Here is a 21,832-nt window from a genome sequence, read left to right as displayed (position 1 = left end):
AGTGAGCCACGTCTCTTGTCCCCTGGTCAGTGAGGACTGCGTGGTTTTCCTGTATTTGGGAACCAAATGAAAGTTGCCTGTCCTTTTAGAATGTCAGGTGGATGACTCAGTTGACCTGCTTAATAACAACCTGTGTGTGTGTGTGTGTGTGTGTGTGTGTGTGTGTGTGTGTGTGTGTATGTGTATCTTTTATGTAGCTGTTTCAAGTTTGGGATTTTTGTTCGTCTGTTTGTTTTTAATATTATAGTTGTTTGGGTTTTTAAAAGACTGTGAAGCCACACCGTGACCCTGCAGTTCTGTGGTAGAGTCGGGGTGCAGGTGACCAAGAGGTCTTGCTCTGAACCCTATACAGGCTGGGGTCTTTTTCTGTGTTTCTGTTTCTTCATCTGATACATGAGCAGGTCAGGGCTCTAAGGATTCTTCCAACCCCAAAATGCCTTCCTAGAAAAATGGAACCCAATAGGTGGCCTTTATTTCGGTAGAGGCCAGGTGGAGGGGCGGCTTCAGTCTCATAGTCAAGAGGTCGGCTGATTGAACCCCGGGGTTAGGCAGTCTTGCCTACCAGGCTGGACCAGGGCAACTCGGCGCACCCCGCCCCCGCCCACCAGGAGAGTCTCCTCCTCCCTGAGCGTAGCTCATTTCCAAGAGGAAGAGAGCTGGGGTGAGCCAGAACGGGCCAATTTTTCATCCCAGTTCCCAGGAGCAGAATGAGTAAAGGGGCAGAAAGCCCCCAGGACTGTGCTCAGGGAAAATCCCTCCCAGAAGCCTGGAGGGAGGAAAAGCTTGTTCCTGGACCTTTCTGTGCGCTCTGCGCAGTTGTGGTGAAGCGTGTTATGGCCAGGTGGGGTCACGCGCACAGTATGTCTGTTGCAGAGACGGGGTGTATCTGGGGATGGAGGCTGAGGAAGGTGCAGATTCTAAAACGGCTCCTTTGCTCCCTCACAGATACGGCCCAGAAAGGCCGAGATCTCGAAGTCCGGTGAGCCGGTCATTGTCCCCGAGGTCCCACACTCCGAGCTTCACCTCTTGCAGCTCTTCTCACAGCCCCCCAGGCCCCTCTCGGGCTGACTGGGGCAGCGGCCGAGACTCGTGGGAGCACTCGCCCTACGCCAGGAGGGAGGAAGAGCGAGGCCCGGTCCCCTGGAGGGAGAACGGGGAGGACAAGAGGGACAGGATGGACACGTGGGCGCATGACCGCAAACAGTACCCCCGGCAACTGGACAAGGCCGAGTTAGATGAACGGCTGGAAGGAGGGAGGGGCTACCGAGAAAGGCACCCGAGGTCTGGGTCCCCCAACCTGCTCCACTCCGCGTCGGGATACAAAAGCCGAGAAGACGGCTACTACCGCAAAGAGTCCAAGGGCAAATCGGACAAGTATCTGAAGCAGCAGCAGGATGTCCCTGGGAGGTCCAGGAGGAAAGATGAGGCCAGGCTGCGGGAAGGCAGACACGCCCCCCCTGACGGCTCGGGCAGGGAAGACGGGCTGGAACCGAAGGGCACCAAGTCGAAGCAGAGTGAGAAAACCAGAACCAAGAGACCTGATAGAGACCAAGACGGAGCTGATAGTAAAGAAAGCAAAATGGCAGAGAATGAGGTAATAATGTAATCCCTTCCGCCAGGTAAGGAGAGGCAGGTCCCACGGGAGAATACTATTAATAGAATGGTGATGAACGTTTATTGAGTGAATGAAAGATTTACTGAATGTTTACTCTGTACCAGGCACTGTGCTAAACACTTTATCTCAATTTAATCCTCACGGCAAGCCTATGAGGTAATACTAGTAATGATACTATCATTGCTATAGATGAGGAAACCGAGGCACAGAGAGTTTAAGTTAGTTGCCCAAGGACACACAGTCAGGAAATGGTGGAGCTGGAATGGTGATCTGGCTCCACAGCACCCTGCTGCCTTTACTAGAAATTAGGCGGCGACGTGATGCAAAGTCCTTCTATCTTGTCTGTTTGTCTAGAGTGGAACGGCCCTGAGGTGTTTGTACCCACAGACCGTGCCGGGGGAGATTAGACCTTTGGTTCGCTCCATCCTCTCTCCTGCCGAAAACGTCTATCAGTGTTGGAGCTTTGATGAGAGGTGGTAAAGGAGAAGCAGCCACCACCCATTCAGTGATACTGGGCACCCAGGGCTTGATGTGTTTCTCTAGACCCAGTCCACAGTGTTTTCCTTCCACTGGAATAAAAATGCTCAGTAGCTGGCTGGCACCTTTCATCCAAGTGCTTCAGCCAGGGCTCACAACGTGCTGCACGCCTTCAGTTCACACAGGGGGTCACAAGGAGGACTCTGGGTACCAGGTTTATACTCTAGTTTGGCTTGCGCTTCTTTCTTGCCAGAGCCGCCTGCATTTAAGTAGGAGTGGGATGGTGGAGGTGGGCGAGGAGGTGGGGGTGGCCTGCATAAAGAATCCACTTAAAAAATCCTACATGCGGGCTTCCCTGGTGGCACAGTGGTTGAGAGTCTGCCTGCCGATGCAGGGGACACGGGTTCGTGCCCCGCTCCGGGAAGATCCCACATGCCGTGGAGCGGCTGGGCCCGTGAGCCATGGCCGCTGAGCCTGCGCGTCCGGAGCCTGTGCTCCGCAACGGGAGAGGCCACAACAGTGAGAGGCCCGCGTACCGCAAAAAGAAAAAAAAAAATCCTACGTGCATATCTTCTAGTCTGACCCAGGAGCTGTTGACAATGACTAAGTCCGAATAAGAATCCCAGGCCTCAACTCCATGAACACTGAAGGGCCGTGCTTTGGCCACGACTTTATTCCTACATGCATTGCCGGGGGGTGTGCTAGGCACAGGGGTTCAAAGATGAGTAGGAACTAGTCATGTTATGGCAGAGATTAAGTTCTAGTGGTGGAAGCTAACCTACAAAAATAATTTACATACAGTGGGGCCCCTGCTGGAGTCAAGTGGACAGTCAGCTCTGCACAGGAGAGAAGGAGAGCTGCACAGAGGAGGTGGCATTTGAGCTGGACATCGAAAGTGGGGAAAAAGGCAGTATGGGAAGCAGCAAGGGCAAAAGTGAGAAAGGAAGACTTTTTTTATTGCTGATTTATAATATATTAGTTTCAGGTTTACAACGTAGTGATTTGCTATTTTATAGATTACACTTCATTTAAAGTTATTATAAAATATTGGCTGTATTCCCTGTGCTTTACAATATATCCTTGTTGCTTACTTATTTTATACATAGCAGTTTATACCCCTTAATCCCCTACCCCTATCTTGACCCTCCCACCTTCCCAGTCCCTACTGGTAACTACTCTTTTGTTCTCTGTATCTGTGAGTTCTTTTCTGTTTTGTTATATTCATTCATTTTATTTTTTAGATTCCACATATAAGTGATAACATACAGTACTTGTCTTTCTCTGTCTGACTTATTTCACTAAACATAATTCTCCCCGGGTCTATCTATGTTGTTGCAAATGGCGTTATTTCATTCTTTTTTATGGCCGAGTAATACTCCAGGTTCTTCATAACAGGGAAGACTGTTTTGAAGAACCTGGAGATACTCAACGTGGCTGTACCTTTAGGGCATATTAAAGGGTAATGTTTTTAAGAAGTAAAATCATGGCTCTCATACAAACATAAAATGAATACATGTCAAAGGTATTGTTTAACTCATTAATTAATGAGGGAACCAGTAAGATGTGAAAGGCTGTTCAGAGGAGAATCCAAAGAGCAGGCATATAGAGGCACTCAGTAATGCTGAGGTGAATTTGCTAATAGATGTGAAACTGGCCTCTTCTGTGGGAATCAGTGGCATCTCCAGCAGATAAAGTTCCTTCGCATCTCTATGAACAAGAATCATTTGTACTATTATCACATTTCTGCAGTTTACAAAGTTGTGAAATAGCTCAGTTCAAGCTAATGAAAGGTGCAGACTCCGATAGAATCAAGTACCCTGGAAGGGTGCTAGACAAATGCCCAGCCTTCCATTGGAAGGACTCCCAGCAATCTTTTTTGCCCATCTCAAAGTCTGCCACAACTTCCCCTGGCAGAGCAGGGGAAGCACAGGAGATGAGATTAGGGAAGTGGGTGGGGTGGGCCCATGAAGGACCTCTTGTTTGTACTTGAACTGGATCCAGAGAAGCTGTGAACTAGTGGATGTTTTTAAGAAGAGTGTCTATGCTCGGAGGTGTCCAAGGGGCTGGTGATGGGTCAGTACCTTGAGAAAAGAAGGAAAGAGAGTGAGAGTTAGCAGGGCCTCAAGGCCTCATACACATACCACCAGTCTGGAACCCTCTGTCCCCCATGGCAAAGGGGCGGAGCTGCCCCTTTGCCCTCCTACCCACACTTCTGAGACTCTTTGGTAACTTCTCCTGTTGTACCCACCCTACTTTCACTGGTTTGCACAACATTGCTCATTCATGGTGACGCATGCTGTGACCATCCCAAGAGCCCCTGATGCAAAAAAAGCTTCCCAGAAAGGCCCCGTGGGTTTCCCCACAATTCTGTCCTTCTAGTAGGTTCCGCCTCTAATAGCCCTAGAGTGGGGTCAGTAGGGACTTGTTGGGGTCCCCAGCAGATTGTTTCTGTGGGTTTGGAGCCAGGCAGCCAATACCATTTGATGGAATAACAGCAGAACAAAGAGTTTTCCTCACTGATCTCAAACTTCTCATCACAATCTTGAAAACAACCTAGAACCCACAGGGTTGCTCCAGGAGTCCGAGAACAGGCAGTGACTAAACTTGGGGAATGAAGGCAGCAGGGCTGCGGACAGGGTCCCTGCCTTTCTTATGATATACCAGGCACCTCCCACCACAGGGCCTTTGCACATGTTCCCCTGCCTGGGAGCTCCTCCCCCACCAAAGTCCATGTGGCTCCCTACTCACTGTCGCAGTCTCCAACGTTTATTCTTGGCCACCACATAAAATCACAACATCCCAACCCACTTCTTTTCCTTCCCTGCTTTCTTTTTCTCGGTGGCATCTGTCTCCTTCTGACCTATCCCCTAATGTCTTTATTTATTTTATTTAGAGTCTGCTCTCCCTCCCAACCCTCCCCTACCCCCATCCCCCATGTAACCTCCATGAGGGCAGGAATTTTTGTCTGCTGTGCTCACTGCCCTGCCCCCAGCTCCTAGATTAGGGTTTGGCCCAGAGTGGGCATTCAATAAGTATTTGTTGAAGGAATGAATGACTGAACCCAGACTCTGGAGGTAGAGGCCTGGCATCTGAGAACCAAGTCACACCCTGTTCTTCTCAGCCTCAGTTTTCTTGTTTGTGAAATGGGTGTGATCACAAGGCTGCTGTAGGACTTTAACAAGCTTGTGCTCACGGGAAACCCTGGGAGATTCTGGAGAGAGTGCCCAGTGCTGGGGAAGCCAGTGTGTGCGCTGCTCAGTGTTTCTGGGTGGCCACAGCCAGACATGAGGCCCAGCCCTGACCATGAGACCAGAGGTAAAAGAAAGAAGTCAAGTCACTGAATAGGGAGACTTGGAAAGAAGCGCTCCCCCACTTTCCTGGAAGGGGCATCAGGGTTTACAGAACCAGGTGCCTAGAGAAGGGAAGCCAGGCAGCATGATTGAAGCCAAGGTGGAGAGCTGGGACCGTGGTGGACCAAGCAGGAGGTACCTGTCTGCTGGGGCAGCCACTGATCAGCTCCATTCTGTGGCTGCCATTCAGGCACAGCTGCCCTGTGTTGTCAGATTTCCCATTTCTTAGAGCAAGACCAAAGTCCAGATGCAGGTATCTGTATGAAATTTCCCACGTTTTAGAAACTGTATAGAACAAAACATGTCTGTGGGCCAGATGGAGCCCCAGGTGTCCCCAGAATGCAGCCCCCAGTATAAACAATCCCTAGGAGACAGAAATAGCAAACCCACTTATGTTCAGTTCAAAGCCCAGACAGAGACCCAAGCATGCTGGGAGGCAGGTGTGTACTTGTTATTCACTCCACCCTCTCCTACCTGTCTCCATTCTTGTACTGACCAGTGTTCGTGGAGCACCTAGCACTGGGGCTGCAGTTGTGAGCCAAAGCTAAAATGACTCTTGATCTCATGGAGCTCATGGTCTAATGAAAAGCATGCTAATCAAATAATTCCTTAAATGAGTACACGAGTGTGAGTGTGAAGTGCTAAGGAGATGGAGGATACAGTGCTCTTAGTGCCGGTAAGCAGGGGTCCCCTAACCTCTGGTTAGGAACCCGGCTGCACAGCAGGAGGTGAGTGGCGGGCAGGCGAGCAAAGCTTCACCTGCGGCTCCCGTCACTGGCGTTACCGCCTGAGCCATCCCCCGCCCCCCCCCATCCCTCCCCGTCCATGGAAAAACTGTCTTCCACGAAACCAGTCCCTGGTGCCAAAAAGGTTGGGGACCACTGCCTGTAACGAATCAGAGGCTCTCCTTGGTTAGGATGTGCGGCTGCTGGGATTGAAAGGAAAGGTGGGTATTTACTGGGTGAAGCAAAGGGGAAGAGAACGAAATGTTCAAGCAAGAAGGTGCAGTGAGGATATGATAGATTTTGCATTTTGGAGTCATCATTCCTCATCGCCTCAGGGAGAATACACTTGGGAGGGGGCTACAGAGCAGAAGTGGAAGACCACCTAGGAGGTGGTTTAGCAGTAACCCCGGCCCTGTGGTGGCAGCCCTGCTTGCAGCAGTTGGGACCTAACACATTGCTCCCTGAGCTGCTTGGTGGCGGGATGGGATGAGTGCCTTGGTTGCATTTGTCTGTTCCCTGTAAGCTGCTGTCACCTGGAAATGCTCCCAGGGCCAGGGGTGCGCTGAAAGGCACTGCTCTATCTCCTTTGCCTGCAGGGAGGGAGAGCAGGTCCGCCTGGCGGGGGGGCTTTTGGCGGCCAGGCTGTCCCTGCCTCTCCCAGCTTGAACTGGAGGGAGTCTCTTTACTGTGTTGACCTGGGCGTGTGCTGCCGGAAGTGCCTGGGAAGGGTAAGGGCTATTTATTTTGACAAGGGAGGGCCATGGATAATTTATTCAGGAAGACAAAAATAAAGAAAAGGGGTCCCCTGTTGGTAGAAGCTCTGGATTCTGAGGGCTAAAAAGGCATTTGGAGCTGCTTTGAGCTCAGGTCGGCTCAGAAGGCTGGAGCAGAGCTTCCGCTCTGAACACCGGAAAGAGCAAAGACTCGAGGATTTAAACCGTCTTCTCCTGTCCCATAACAACTGGTTAAACCCGTCAGCCCTGAGCTCCTGCCCCGGCTGCCTCCTTGTCAGCAAAGACGGGTGTGTCTTCTCTTAAGAAATCAGAGCGAGAGTGGTTTACTTTGAGCCAACCTCGGCCAAAATTGTCGAGCAAATGCAACTTCCTCCCAAGAATGCCCAGGAACAGTGACTGATTTGGTGGCCAGAGTTTGTCGTGGGAGAACGTCCTCCTCAACCTTCTGAAATGGGAATTGGCAAACTTTTTCTACAAAACACCAGAGAGTAACTATTTTAGGCATATGGGCCACGAGGCAAAATTGAGGATATTATGTAGCTAATATGATATAAGCATTTAACATACAGCCATTTAGAGACATGAGAAGCATTGTTAATTCGCAGACTGTACAAAAAAGAGGAGCTGAATCAGATTTGGCTTGAGGACTATAGTTGGCTGACCCCTGTTTTCAAGGCTGGTCAGAGACCCTAATTCTCAAAGCAAACATCTGCTTTCAGTTGTTCAATTTCCCAGACATGAGTACTAGTGTGAGGGACTTAATCTGAGGGAGGGAGTAGGAGGAAGGAAGACGGGGCGGGATTGCTAGTTGGGGCTATAGCTCTACGACAGAGATAAGGCAAAAGAGAGGTGAGAGGGGCCCTGATTGGGTGACAACACCCTTCCTACCCATAAGTGGCCTGGAGGTGATTTTTTTTATGGCTAAGACTGATCTGTTGGTGAGGTGTCACCATGATGGTTGTGAACCCCAGGGTCAGTTCCCCCTTGGCCCCTTTACTCACCCTCACTGTCTACAGATTATACAGCTGCAAAAAGTACCCAGTTTGCCAGGGACGTCTGCCTCCCTAAAGCTGTGAAGACATTTCTGTGCCTCCGTTTGTGTGACCTTGAACAAGTTACTTAACCTCTCTGAGCCTCAGTTTCCCCATCTATATAACGAAGATGATAATAGCACCTGCCTCTGAGGGGTTCTGTGAGGATAAAGGAAGTGATGTGTGTGAAACACATCCGACAGCATTAGCTGTGCTCAATAGTGTTGCTTTCCTCTTGGCGTGCCCTCTGCCACTTCTCACTGTTGACTTGATTTGTTCTGCTCTTCCTCTGGTAAGGCTGAAAAAGAGGAACAGGAAAGCATGGAAGAGAGCCCCCTGCATCTGGGCAGGCAGGAGAAAGAAACAGAGTCCTCTGATGCAGCGAACACAAAGGCGAGGAAGGTAAAGTTTGTCCCAGATGCTGGCAGTGTAGCCGCATCAACACAACAGCCACTGGGCTCCAAGTCACAGGCATCCCCATCCTGCCGGGTGATGACCTGCTTGCTGCATGGGATGTGCCTGAGACCCCACCAGCGGGTCTGTGAATGAAGCCAGCACTTCTTGGAGGAATGGCTTTGCCTGGGATCCTTGCACAGTCTTTATTGAGGAAATCTTTACCACATGCCTGGGCTCTGCCTCAGTCTTCAGTAACTTGGCTGCGCTTATAAGAGAAAACATGTGCCCAAAAAAGACTCAGGCTTCAGAGCCAGGCTCCCAAAATAGGCAGCTGCCTTGGGAGGGGCTGGAGGAGGAAGGGGGCTTTGGGTACTCAAGCTGGGGTCCTGAACCTCAGCAGGCCCTGACCCTGGGATTAACAAAACATCTACCGTGCTTGTAAAGATTATTTTACTTAATTAAAATGAAAAACCCAGTTACAGGGCTGGGGCTGCCACAGCAAAAAGAAGCGTCCTTGGAACGTGGCCAGCTTCGTGCCTTTCCGGCCAGGAGAGGCAGAGAGATGAGTATCGCTGGCAGGGAAACTGATCTCCTAAAGCTGGCTGCTGGGTCCATGGGCTGCTGGAGAAGCAAGGGGAAAGTTTCAGGAGGGGCCAAGTTTGAGCCATGGCTACGGAGGGTTGCACCCTTGCTGGGAGAGGTTGTTTGGGAGAATTTTGTAGGGACTTTGCTGCACTTAACATTTAGTGATGCCCTACTTGCAAGGAAATAGCTCCAGAAGGTTGATGTGTGTAGCACTTACAACTCAATCATTCATTTGTTCAAAAACTATTTATTTTTCAGAATTAAAAAAATAAAATTTCCAGAAATTGATCAGAAAAGGATGAGCAGAGATTGATATCTATTAATAGGAAGCAGGCTAAGTAACTTTCATTGGAATCCTACATGGGCATTAACAGTTAAGGTGTAGATGTAGATCCGATGATATAGAAACACCTCTAAGCCACATTCCTGAATAAAAATGTGTTGCCCACAACTAAAAAAACACCTAAACAAAACAAAAGAAAAAAACTATTCATTGAGCACCTACTGTATACCAGGAGTGGAAATTCTTTGTCCACTTGGTGGGTTAAACATTAAGGGCTTATTCCAACTCCTGTGCTGTTCGGAGCCTCATCCTAGGGATAAATCAATGATGAGAGACTTCTCATCGCTCATCACAGTGATTTACAGCTGCTAGTTACCCAGTAAATGTTCCCAGGTAGGAGTAAGATTGCTCAGCATCTTTCTGGTTTGAGGAGTCCTGTGGTCAAGGTTTGCACCCTCTTCTGGTTAAATACCAAGACCCATTCCTCAGCCACCCTCTGACCTCCATTCCTCATTTGTATTCAGGAGCAAGATTCAGAAAGTGGAAGTGAGGCAGAGGGGGAGAGCTGGTGCCCCACGAACATGGAGGAGCTGGTTACAGTGGACGAGGTGGGGGAGGAAGAAGATTTTATCATGGAACCGGACATCCCAGAACTGGAGGAAACTGTGCCCATCGAACAGAAGGACACAATCTGTCCAGAGATATGTCCCTGTGTGACAACCACCTTAGACCTGGACTTAACCAAAGAGTTCACCAAGGAGGGAGTCAAGACCGTAGGTAAGGAGGCTGCGGAAATCAGCCTCGAGTCGCCCAAAGAACTGCCGTCTGCTTCCGTGAGCTGCCCCAGTGACGTGGACGTGGAAACGCCTGGCCTAAATCTGGATGTTGAGCGGAAGCCATCTGAATGCGAGACGGGCCTCGCACTGGAGGGCTCAGATTGCTACGAGATGCAGGCAAAGGGAGCAGAGAGCTCAGATGTTCGTCTGGCCCCTACACTCCAGCAAATGTCTTCCCCCAGGCCAGCAGAGGAGAGGGCCTGGCAGCCTGGCCCCTTTCTTGATGACTGTAAGGCCAGGGGGACCCTGGAAGATGGGGCTGGTGAAGGCAGCCCCTTGGAGGAGAAAGCCAGCCCCCTCACCGAAACAGACCTCCAAAGCCAGGCTTGCCACGGAGTGTCGACCCAGGGTAACTACCTCCTTTTTCTCCTGTGCGGTTGGGTTGATCGGACCACTGCTTCCCTAGAGCAGCGTAGAGGCGTGTGCAGGCTGGAACGAACAGAAGTAAGGTTTCAGCCAGCCTGAAAGCTGGTGCAGAAGGCAAGCTTAACAGCCTGGCTAAATTGTTAGAGCTTTTAGGCAATTGGTGTAAAGGAAGTCGGATGGGTGGCCACACGTTTCTGAGAAGCAAGCTCAGATAGGACGGACTTCTCTGAATTTACGGGATCCCAGATGGACTGTGGCAACTAAATTAGCAAATGTTTGGAGTTATCAAAGGAGCTTTGGTTCCTAAGGATCGGCAAGCAGCCTCTCTTGCCTGCACCACCGAGGACCACCCAGGCCGTTGTTTCTGTGAGGCCTGAGTGAGGGGGCGGGAGCGTGGGAGGCCGAGAAAGGAACCGGCAGAGGGAAGAATGAGGGGTTCACGAAGGGGCATGGCCGGTTCCCATTCTCACCACCTCAGACCCACTTTTCTCCAGCGTCTGACAGTGAAGCAAGACTTGTCCCGGGAGCTCCTCCACCTCCAGTGGAGGTGATGTGTGTCTGTGCCTGGCACTGTGACATCATGAAAGACAGAGTTTAAAATAGGCTAAGCCCTGTCTTCTGTGCCAAGTGGAAACTAAACATCCATCAAGGGCTGTGGGGGAGGGGAGAGTAGTCCTCAATTTTCTCTCAATGAAAATAGCTAGAAATTCATTTTGCAGAAAGCCTGCAGCATTCCAGAGTTTGAAGTCAGGGGGATAAGAGTCGAGGGCAGAAAATATAGAGGAAAGGCTTAAAAATAAACATGTCAACCCAGTGCTCTGTGGTTGGCACGAGCTGGTAGGCGGGCTTGGACTTCCCTCCATGTCAAGCTGACCTGAGCTATTTTTCACCTGTGTGGATCTGAGTCTCCATGGAAACGCTGCTGTGAGCCGCCTTGTTGCTAGAGAAACACTGAGGCCTGGGCTGTGTCTACAGAAGGCAAGAATAAAGGAGCGAAGTGTTGTTCACCTTGCTCTGATTGAACCCCTTGTATTTTGCGGTATAGGTCTCGACATGCACTGGTGTTAATGGCTTATTAGCTTAGCCAGTGTTTGGAGTTCATATTTAATAACACTGCTCGACAGGCTTGGGGTGGGAATGGCATTGCCTTTTCTGCCCGCCTCAGTGCTTCTGTGGACATCAGCACAATTTTTGCACTTCGATAATTCTTCTGCCTGCAGAGATGGAGTTGTTACTGAACCGGGGACACGGGGATAGATCATCCCAACCGAAGGCAGCAGCAGCCCATCCCCCCACAGACCTGATGCTGCTGCTTGCCAAGTTTTCTTGCGTGTGGCATTCTTTTGGCAGCGGAAAAAGCTCTTTGTTATAGCACTTTGGTTCTAATTAGCAGCCCTGGCCTAGTCTCACGTTATTAAGCAGCACAAGGGACTGTTTCCCATCACACAGCGCAAGGAGTACAATTGCAGGGATTCTTTGAGGCATGTTGTGTTTCATTACCGCTTTGCCCTGGCTCATGTTTTGCAGATAACTCCAGGTACATGGAAATGAAATCTCTGGACGTGAGGTCACTGGAATACGCTGAAGTGGAGCTGAAACAGCCCCTTTCTTTGCCTTCCTGGGAACCTGAGGATGTGTTCAGTGAACTTAGCATTCCTCTAGGTGGGTGAAATACACAGTCCTTCCTGAGAATTTGGCTCCAGGAAAGGATAGTCCTGTAATAACATCTAAGAGCTTGAGAGGGCTTTTTGTCATTTTGTTGTCTTTCGTGTCTGATGCAATTACCTAGATGTGCGTGCTGCCTTAAAGTTTCTTGAAATTTCAGTCTCCCACAGTAGACCAGATACCTCATGGGGCCAGACGGCACTGCCCTGGGAGCCAGAGCAGAGCCTTGTTTTCCCTGTCAGGAAATGCTTTATTCCTGACCATACAGCCCTTATTCAGCCAGGGAAGCAGAGAGGCCAGCAGCTGCCGTAAGGCCAATAGCTGACTCACTTCGTTATACAGCAGAAACCAACACAACATTGTAAAGCAATTATACTCCAATAAAGATGTTAAAAAAAAAAAGAAACGCACCTCTTCTGCTAAGGTCTTCCCTGCCCTCCTGGCCCCAGCCCTTCTCAAAACAACGCTGCATTGTTTTCTCTTTGAGAGATCAGCTTCTCTGAGCCATAGATGCTGAATAGACTGCGTCTTGGGCAGACCCTATATAGTTGATAGAAGAGCACTGAAAAGAGACGTGGGCCCCTGTCCTTCCCATGCTGGGTAACTGCATGTCCTCAAACGAGTCATACCCAGGAATGTTTTGGGGTTTTTTTTTTTCCAGTCACTGCAAGTCCTTTATTAACAAGTCAATTAGCCCCCGAGGGGCTAGTCAACATGGAGGCTCACCCTTTCCATCAAGTTTCCTTTTTTCCTTTTCATCTGCTTTTTAAAATTTCGTTCTGTTTCCAGTCCTCCAAGTACGCCATTTAGTCAGATTCGAAGAGCAAACTTTCTTTTTTTTTAAAGGATGAGTTTGCTGCATAGCGTCCAGTATGCTCCAGGACAAAAACTAAAAAAAGCAAATACACACTGACCTTAGAATGAACTAAGATGATTGCCAGAAGGCCCTGGGTTTTTTTAATGTTGGAAAATAGTTGCAAAGGCTGCCTTTCAGGAAAAAGGTGCCAGACAGTTCATTTATGCACTCACTTAGTCAGCAGCCCCTCCTGGATAACGTGGCACTCCATGAGACACTCAGGGGGAACTGAAAAATGGAACACAAGTCTCTTGGCATCTAGGAACTTAGAAATCTGTATGACACACACAGGCAAAAATTAAGAATAAATTCTGCTACCTTATAATTCATGTTTTATTTTATTTTTTATTATAAAAAGTGTGAAAGATTATTATAACCAATTTAAAAAACCATATGAAGTAAATATTAAATGTTGTATCTCTTCCCTCCAGTCTCTCCCCCTCGCCAGAGGTAGCCACTGTCATACCCACAGATAGTTCTTCTCCCACAAAAATAGGCTCAAACTATACACATGATGTTGTGCGATTTGCTTTTATAACGTAACAGTGGGTCTTAGAGATCTCTTCACATCAGTACATAGAGAATGCATTCTTCTTAACCACTGCAAATATTCCATCTTAAAAGCTGTACCATACATTCTCGATCCGTTCGTCTACTGATGAACATTATGTTTTCTTTTTTTTTTTTTCCATTATTAAAATGCTATAATAGTTAGGCTTTTACCATTTACCATGTAGGCGCCACTTCTAGTATTCTTCTCATTGAACTCTCAAAACACCTGTGAGGTAAGTAATATTTTTATCCCTAGATCACAGATAAGAAATGAGATGCAGGGTTGCAGAGCTAACGAACAGCCCAGACTGGAGTCAGGATTCAAACCCCAGCACTTAGAGTCCCTGTGCCATGCTGCCTCTGAGCTTGGTTGCCTTCCAAACGCACTGTCACCTTTGCGTGTGAACCAGGATTTCTGGAGGATAATGTTCTAGCCCAGGGGAGGGGGGATGTCCATATATATTTGTATTTCATATTTTCATAATTGCCACTAAATTGCTCCCCAAAAAGATTATACCAGTTTTCAGTGCTACCTCAAGTGAGAGTACTCATTCCCCACATCCTCGCCAACTTTGGATCTTATCAGTTTTTAATCTTTACCAACATGTTAGGAGGAAAATGGTAGCTCATTTTAGTTTTTAAAACACAGCTCTATTGAGGTATAATTGATGTTAATGAAGTGCACATAAGGTGCACAATTTGATGAATTTTGACACATGTATGCACCTGTGAGACCATCACCACAACCAACGTAGTGAACATATTCCTCACCCCCCATATTTCCTGATACTCCTTTGTAATCCCTCGCTCCCACCCGCAGTCCCCAAGGAACCACTGCCCTCCTTCCTGTCACTAAATATTAGTTTGCATTCTAGAATTTTATGTAAAGGGAATTATACTGTATGTACTCTTGTTGTCGGGCTTTTTTCACTCAATAATTATTCTGAGATTCATCCAAATTGTTGGGTGTATGGATAGTTGGCGTCTATTTGTTGTTGAGGAGTATTGCATTGTGGTTATGGGTAGATCACATCTTGTTTATTCATTCAGCTGTTCATGGGCATTTGGGTTGTTTCTGGCTTGGGGGCTATTACATATTGTACTTTTATTCTTGATCATAGTCTCTGATTAGATTTTTTTTTAACATCTTTATCGGAGTGTAATTGCTTTACAATGTCATGTTAGTTTCTGCTGTATAACAAAGTGAATCAGCTATATGTATACATATATCCCCATAACCCCTCCCTTTTACGTCTCCCTCCCACCCTCCTTATCCCACCTCTCTAGGTGGTCACAGAGCACCAAGCTGATCTCCCTGTGCCATGTGGCTGCTTCCCACTAGCTATCTACCTTACGTTTGTTAGTGTGTATATGTCCATGACTCTCTCTCGCCCTGTCACAGCTCACCCTTCCCCCTCCCTATATCCTCAAGTCCGTTCTCCAGTAGGTCTGCGTCTTTATTCCTGTCTTACCCCTAGGTTCTTCATGACACTTTTTTTCCTTAAATTCCGTATATATGTGTTAGCATACGGTATTTGTCTTTTTCTTTCTGACTTACTTCACTCTGTATGACAGACTCTAGGTCTATCCACCTCATTACAAATAGCTCAATTTCGTTTCTTTTTATGGCTGAGTAATATTCCATTGTATATATGTGCCACATCTTCTTTATCCATCCATCTGTCGATGGACACTTAGGTTGCTTCCATGTCCTGGCTATTGTAAAGAGTGCTGCAGTGAACACTGTGGTACATGACTCTTTTTGAATTATGGTTTTCTCAGGGTATATGCCCAGTAGTGGGATTGCTGAGTCCTATGGTAGTTCTATTTTTAGTTTTTTAAGGAACCTCCATACTGTTCTCCATAGTGGCTGTATCAATTTACATTCCCACCAACAGTGCAAGAGTGTTCCCTTTTCTCCACACCCTCTCCAGCATTTATTGTTTGTAGATTTTTTTACAATGGCCATTCTGACTGGTGTGAGGTGATACCTCATTGTAGTTTTGATTTGCATTTCTCTAATGATGGGTGATGTTGAGCATCTTTTCATTTGTTTGTTGGCAATCTGTATGTCTTCTTTGGAGTAATGTCTGTTTAGGTCTTCTGCCCATTTTTGGATGGGTTGTTTGTTTTTTTGATATTGAGCTGTATGAGCTGCTTGTATATTGGGGAGATTAATCCTTTCTCAGTTGCTTCGTTTGCAAATATTTTCGCCCATTCTGAGAGTTGTCTTTTTGTCTCGTTTATGGTTTCCTTTGCTGTGCAAAAGCTTTTAAGTTTCATTAGGTCCCATTCATTAATTTTTGCTTTTATTTCCATTTCTCTAGGAGGTGGGTCAAAAGGGTCTTGCTGTGATTTATGTCATAGAGTGTTCTGCCTATGTTATCCTCTAAGAGTTCTATGCTCTCTGGCATTACATTTAGATCTTTAATCCATTTTGAGTTTATTTTTGTGGATGGTGTTAGGGAGTGTTCTAATTTTATTCTTTTACATGTAGCTGTCCAGTTTCCCAGCACCACTTATTGAAGAGGCTGTCTTTTCTCCATTGTATATTCTTGCCTCCTTTATCAAAGATAAGGTGACCGTATGTGCATGGGCTTATCTCTGGGCTTTCAATCCTGTTCCATTATCTATATTTCTGTTTTTGTGCCAGTACCATACTGTCTTGATTACTGTAGCTTTGTAGTATAGTCTGAAGTCAGGGAGCCTGATTCCTCCAGGTCCGTTTTTCTTTCTCAGGATTGCTTTGGCTATTCAGGGTCTTTTGTGTTTCCATACAAATTGTAAAGTGTTTTGTTCTAGTTCTGTGAAAAATGCCATTGGTAGTTTGATAGGGATTGCATTGAGTCTGTAGATTGCTTTGGGTAGTATAGTCATTTTCTCAATGTGGATTCTTCCAATCCAAGAACATGGTATATCTCTCCATCTGTTTGTATCGTCTTTAATTTCTTTCATCAGTGTCTTATAGTTTTCTGCATACAGTACTTTTGTCTCCTTGGGTAGGTTTATTCCTAGGTATTTTATTCCTTTTGTTGCAGTGGTAAATGGGAGTGTTCCCTTAATTTCTCTTTCAGATATTTCATCCATTAGTGTATACGAATGTAAGAGATTTCTGTGCATTAATTTTGTATCTTGTTACTTTACCAAATTCATTGATTAGCTCTAGTAATTTTCTGGTAGCATCTTTAGAATCCTCTACGTATAGTATCATGTCATCTGCAAACAGTGACAGCTTTACTTCTTCTTTTCTGATTTGTATTCCTTTTATTTCTTTTTCTTCTCTGATTGCCATGGCTAAAGCTTCCAAAACTATGTTGAATAATAGCAATGAGAGTAGGCAGCGTTGTCTTGTGCCTGATCTTAGTGGAAATGGTTTCAATTTTTCACCATTGAGAATGATGTTGGCTGTGGGTTTATCATATATGGCCTTTATTATGTTGAGGTAGGTTCTCTCTATGCCTACTTTCTGTAGATTTTTTATCATAAATGTGTGTTGAATTTTTTCCAAAGCTTTTTCTGCATCTATTGAGATTATCATAGGGTTTTTATCCTTCAGTTTGTTAATATGGTGTATCACATTGACTGAATTGCGTATATTGAAGAATCCTTGCATTCCTGGGATAAACCCCACTTGATCATGGTATATGATCCTTTTAATGTGCTGTTGGATTCTGTTTGCTAGTATTTTGTTGAGGATTTTTGCATCTATGTTCATCAGTGATATTGGCCTGTAGTTTTCTTTTTTTGTGACATATTTGTCTGGTTTTGGTATCAGGGTGATGGTGACCTCGTAGAATGAGTTTCAGAATGTTCCTCCCTCTGCTATATTTTGGAAGAGTTTGAGAAGGATAGGTGTTAGCTTTTCTCTAAATGTTTGATAAAATTCACCTGTGAAGCCATCTCTTCCTGGGCTTTTGTTTGTTGGAAGATTTTTAATCACAGTTTCAATTTCAGTGCTTATGATTGGTCTGTTCATATTTTCTATTTCTTCATGGTTCAGCCTTGGAAGGTTGTACTTTTCTAAGAATTTGTCCATTTCTTCCAGGTTGTCCATTTTATTGGCATATAGTTGCTTGTAGTAATCTCTCATGATCCTTTGTATTTTTGCAGTGTCAGTTATTTCTTTTTCATTTCTAATTCTGTTGATTTGAGTCTTCTCCCTTTTTTTCTTGATGAATCTGGCTAATGGTTTATCAATTTTGTTTTTCTTCTCAAAGAACCAGCTTTTAGTTTTATTGATCTTTGCTATCATTTCCTTCATTTCTTTTTCATTTATTTCAGATCTTATCTTTATGATTTCTTTCCTTCTGCTAACTGTGGCGTGTTTTTTGTTCTTCTTTCTCTAATTGCTTTAGATGTGAGTTTAGGTTGTTTATTTGAGATTTTTCTTGTTTCTTGAGGTCAGGTTTTATTGCTATAAACTTCCCTCTTAGAACTGCTTTTGCTGTATCCCATAGATTTTGGGTCGTTGTGTTTTCATTGTCATTTGTTTCTAGGTATTTTTGATTTCCTCTTTGATTTCTTCAGTGATCTCTTGGTTATTTAGTAGCGTATTGTTCAGCCTCCATATGTTTGTATTTTTTACAGTTTTTTTCCTGTAATTGATATCTAGTGTCATAGTGTAGTAGTCAGAAAAGATACTTGATACAATTTCAGTTTTCTTAAGTTTACCAAGGCTTGATTTGTAACCCAAGATATGATCTATCCTGGAGAATGTTCCATGTGCACTTGAGAGGAAAGTGTATTCTGTTGTTTTTGGATGGAATGTCCTATAAATATCAATTAAGTCCATCTGGTCTAATGTGCCATTTAAAGCTGTGTTTCCTTATTTATTTTCATTCTGTATCATCTGTCCATCGGTGAAAGTGAAGTGTTAAAGTCCCCTATTCTTACTGTGTTACTGTCGATTTCTCTTTTTATGGCTGTTAGCATTTGCCTGATGTATTGAGGTGCTCCTATGTTGGGTGCATAAATATTTGCAATTGTTATATCTTCTTCTTGGATTGATTCCTTGATCATTATGTATTGTCCTTCTTTGTCTCTTGTAATAGTCTTTATTTTAAAGTCTGTTTTGTCTGATATGAGTATTGCTACTCCAGCTTTCTTTTGATTTCCATTTGCATGGAATGTCTTTTTCCATCCCCTCACTTTCAGTCTGTACATGTCCCTAGGTCTGAAGTGGGTCTCTTGTAGACAGCATATATATGGGTCTTGTTTTTGTATCCATTCAGCCAGTCTGTGTCTTTTGGTTGGAGCATTTAATCCATTTACATTTAAGGTAATTATCGATATGTATGTTCTTATTAACATTTTCTTAATTGTTTTGGGTTTGTTTTTGTAGGTCTTTTCCTTCTCTTGTGTTTCCTGCCTGTAGACGTTCCTTTAGCATTTGTTGTAAATCAGGTTTGGCGGTGCCGAATTCTCTTAACTTTTGCTTGTCTGTAAAGGTTTTAATTTCTCTGTTGAATCTGAATGAGATGCTTGCTGGGTGGAGTAATCTTGGTTGTAGGTTTTTCCCTTTCATCACTGTAAATGTGTCCTGCCACTCCCTTTTGGCTTGCAGAGTTTCTGCTGAAAGATCAGCTGTTAATCTTATGGGGATTCCCTTGTATGTTATTTGTTTCTTTTCCCTTGCTGCTTTTAATATTTTTCTTTGTATGTAATTTTTGATAGATTGATTAATATGTGTCTTGATGTGTTTCTCCTTGGATTTATCCTGCATGGGACTCTGTGCTTCCTGGACCTGACTATTTCCTTTCCCACGTTAGGGAAGCTTTCAGCTATAATCTCTTTCAATATTTTCTCAGACGCTTTCTCTTCTCTTCTTCTTCTGGGACTCCTATTATTCGAATGTTGGTACATTTAGTGTTGTCCCAGAGTCTCTAAGACTGTCCTCAATTCTTTTCATTCTTTTTTCTTTATTTTGCTCTGTGGCAGTTATTTCCACTATTTTATCTTCCTGGTCACTTACTCATTCTCTGCCTCAGTTATTCTGCTATTGATTCCTTCTAGAGAATTTTTAATTTCATTTATTGTGTTGTTCATCATTGTTTGTTTGCTCTTTAGTTCTTCTAGTTTCTTGTTAAATGTTTCTTGTTTTTTCTCCATTCTATTCCCAAGATTTTGGATCATCTTTACTATCATTACTCTGAATTCTTTTTCAGGGAGACTGCCTATTTCCTCCTCATTTGTTTGGTCTGGTGGGTTTTTACCTTGCTCCTTCACGTGCTGCATATTTCTCTGTCTTCTGTTTTTGTTTAACTTACTGTGTTTGGGGTCTTCTTTTTGCAGGCTGCAGGTTCATAATTCCCATTGTTTCTGGTGTCTGCCCCCAGTGGGTAAGGTTGGTTCAGTGGCTTGTGTAGGTTTCCTGCTGGAGGGGACGGGTGCCTGTTTTCTGGTGGGTGGGGCTGGATCTTGTCCTTCTGGTGGGCAGGGCCACGTCCAGTGGTGTGTCTTGGGGTGTCTGTAAACTTAGTATGACTTCGGGAAGCCTCTCTGCTAATGGAGGGGGTTGTGTTCCTGTCTTGCTAGTTGTTTGGCATGGGGCATCCAGCACTGGAGCTTGCTGGCCATTGGGTGAAGCTGGGTCTTAGTGTTGAGACAGAGATCTCTGGGAGAGCTCTCGCTGATTGATATTACATGGGGCTGGGAGGTCTCTGGTGGTCCAATCTTCTGGGCTCGGCTCTCCCACCTCTGAGGTCAGGCCTGACACCCAGCTGGAGCACCAAGACCCTGCCAGCCACACAGCTCGGAATAAAAGGAAGAAAAAAATAGGAGAAAAAAAAATGAACAGATAGAACCCCAAACAAAATGGTAAAAGCAAAACTAAACAGACAAAATCACACAAAGAATCATATACACACACACTCATAAAAAGAAAACAACAACAAAAAAAACCCCCAAACAGTTAGAACCCTAGGACAAATGGTAAGAGCAAATCTAAACAGATAAAACAACACAAAGAAACATATACAGACACACTCACAAAAAGAGAAAAAATGGAAAAAAAAATAATAATTTTTAAAAAAAGAAGAAGAGAGCAACCAAACCGATAAACAAATCCACCAATGATGACAAGCACTAAAAACTAAACTAAGAGGAACATAAAAACCAGAAACAAATCAGACACAGAAAGCAAACCCCAAGTCTACAGTTGCTCCCAAAGTCCACCGCCTCAATTCTGGGAACATTTGTTGTCCATTCAGGTATTCCGCAGATGCGGGTTTCATCAAGTTGATTGTGGAGATATAATCCGCTGCTCCTGAGGCTGCACCAAAAAATTTCCCTTTCTCTTCTTTGTTCGCACAGCACCTGGGGTTCAGCTTTGGTTTGGCCCCACCTCTGCATGTAGGCCGCCCTCAGGTGTCTGTTCCCTTTTGGGAAGTCTGAGGTCTTCTGCCAGCATTCAGTAGGTGTTCTATAGGAGTTGTTCCACATGTAGATGTATTTGTGGGGAGGAAGGTGATCTCCAGGTCTTACTCCTCCCGCATCTTGAAGGTCTCCCCTCTGATTAGCTTTGAGACCTATTGTCTCATCCCTCTCAGTAGCGGGCATACGGTACTATTTTCTGCATTTGACAGGTGAGGAAACTGAAGCCCAGAGACTTTCTTACCTAAGATCACACAGCAAGCTCATGTCAGAACTGAGGATTCCTAATTGGAGACCCTCTTGTTCCTCCAGTTCAGGCAGCACAGTGGAGGGAAGGCAATTGGGTGCAGTGGTTAAGAGCACAGACTGTGGAATCTGACTCCCTGGGTTCAAATCCCAGCTGGCTGCGGGACAAAAAGCTGCTTATTTAACCTCTCTCCTTGGCTTTCTTCATCTCTAAATAAGGGCTGGTAATAGATGCCTACCATGTAGGGTTATTTTGAGGATTAGCTGAATGAGTACTGGTAAGGTCTCAGTGTCTTCCAGTAGAAGGTACTTAATACACATTGTCTATTGTTACTCATTTATGAAATAGTTATTGAGACCTACTATGCTTCCTCTCACTGGGGCTACATAACTCTTCACCCTCCATGGTCTGTTCCCAGCAGAGAGACTTCTGGGCGTGGGGGAACAACTCAGGCTTGGTCCCTGTGGAGAGCAGAGGGGAAGAATGAGGAGGAGAGGGGGGCAGAGTCCTGCTGCTTAGGGGCTGGCTTGGGCATGGGGGTGGGGAAGGGCACCCTATGTGTTTCAGGCCAGCTCTGGGTGACCCCAGCCAGTGTGAGCCTGCCAAGGCCTGCTCTTCCCAGAACCAAAGGGCATTGCCTGCAAAATGCAAGCTCCCCCGCCACCCATCCCAGGCTTTGCTGGGATGACAGAGTTGTAATTACCAGTGCCAGGAGCTATTACTAGAAGGCAGATGTAGCTTTA

General features: G+C 45.7%; 1 protein-coding gene across 4 annotated transcripts in view; it reads left to right on the top strand.

Annotated features, from left to right (window-relative positions):
* The window catches only part of RBM20 (RNA binding motif protein 20), a 219,800-nt gene that overhangs the window by 188,049 nt on the left and 9,919 nt on the right, over window positions 1–21,832 (top strand). For all 4 annotated transcript variants that reach the window (XM_079899753.1, XM_079899755.1, XM_079899752.1 and 1 more), the window contains exons 9-12: window positions 946–1,594; window positions 8,230–8,334; window positions 9,721–10,381; window positions 11,926–12,060. In XM_079899753.1, coding sequence (XP_079755879.1) covers window positions 946–1,594; window positions 8,230–8,334; window positions 9,721–10,381; window positions 11,926–12,060 — 1,550 coding nt within the window. The remainder of the gene's footprint in view (window positions 1–945; window positions 1,595–8,229; window positions 8,335–9,720; window positions 10,382–11,925; window positions 12,061–21,832) is intronic.

This window comes from Stenella coeruleoalba (assembly GCF_951394435.1).
Source record: "Stenella coeruleoalba genome assembly, chromosome: 16".
In the NCBI taxonomy this organism is placed as follows: Eukaryota; Metazoa; Chordata; class Mammalia; order Artiodactyla; family Delphinidae; genus Stenella; species Stenella coeruleoalba.
The sequence above is the reverse complement of the archived record's forward strand: the minus strand, read 5'-3'. Positions and strand labels throughout refer to the sequence as shown.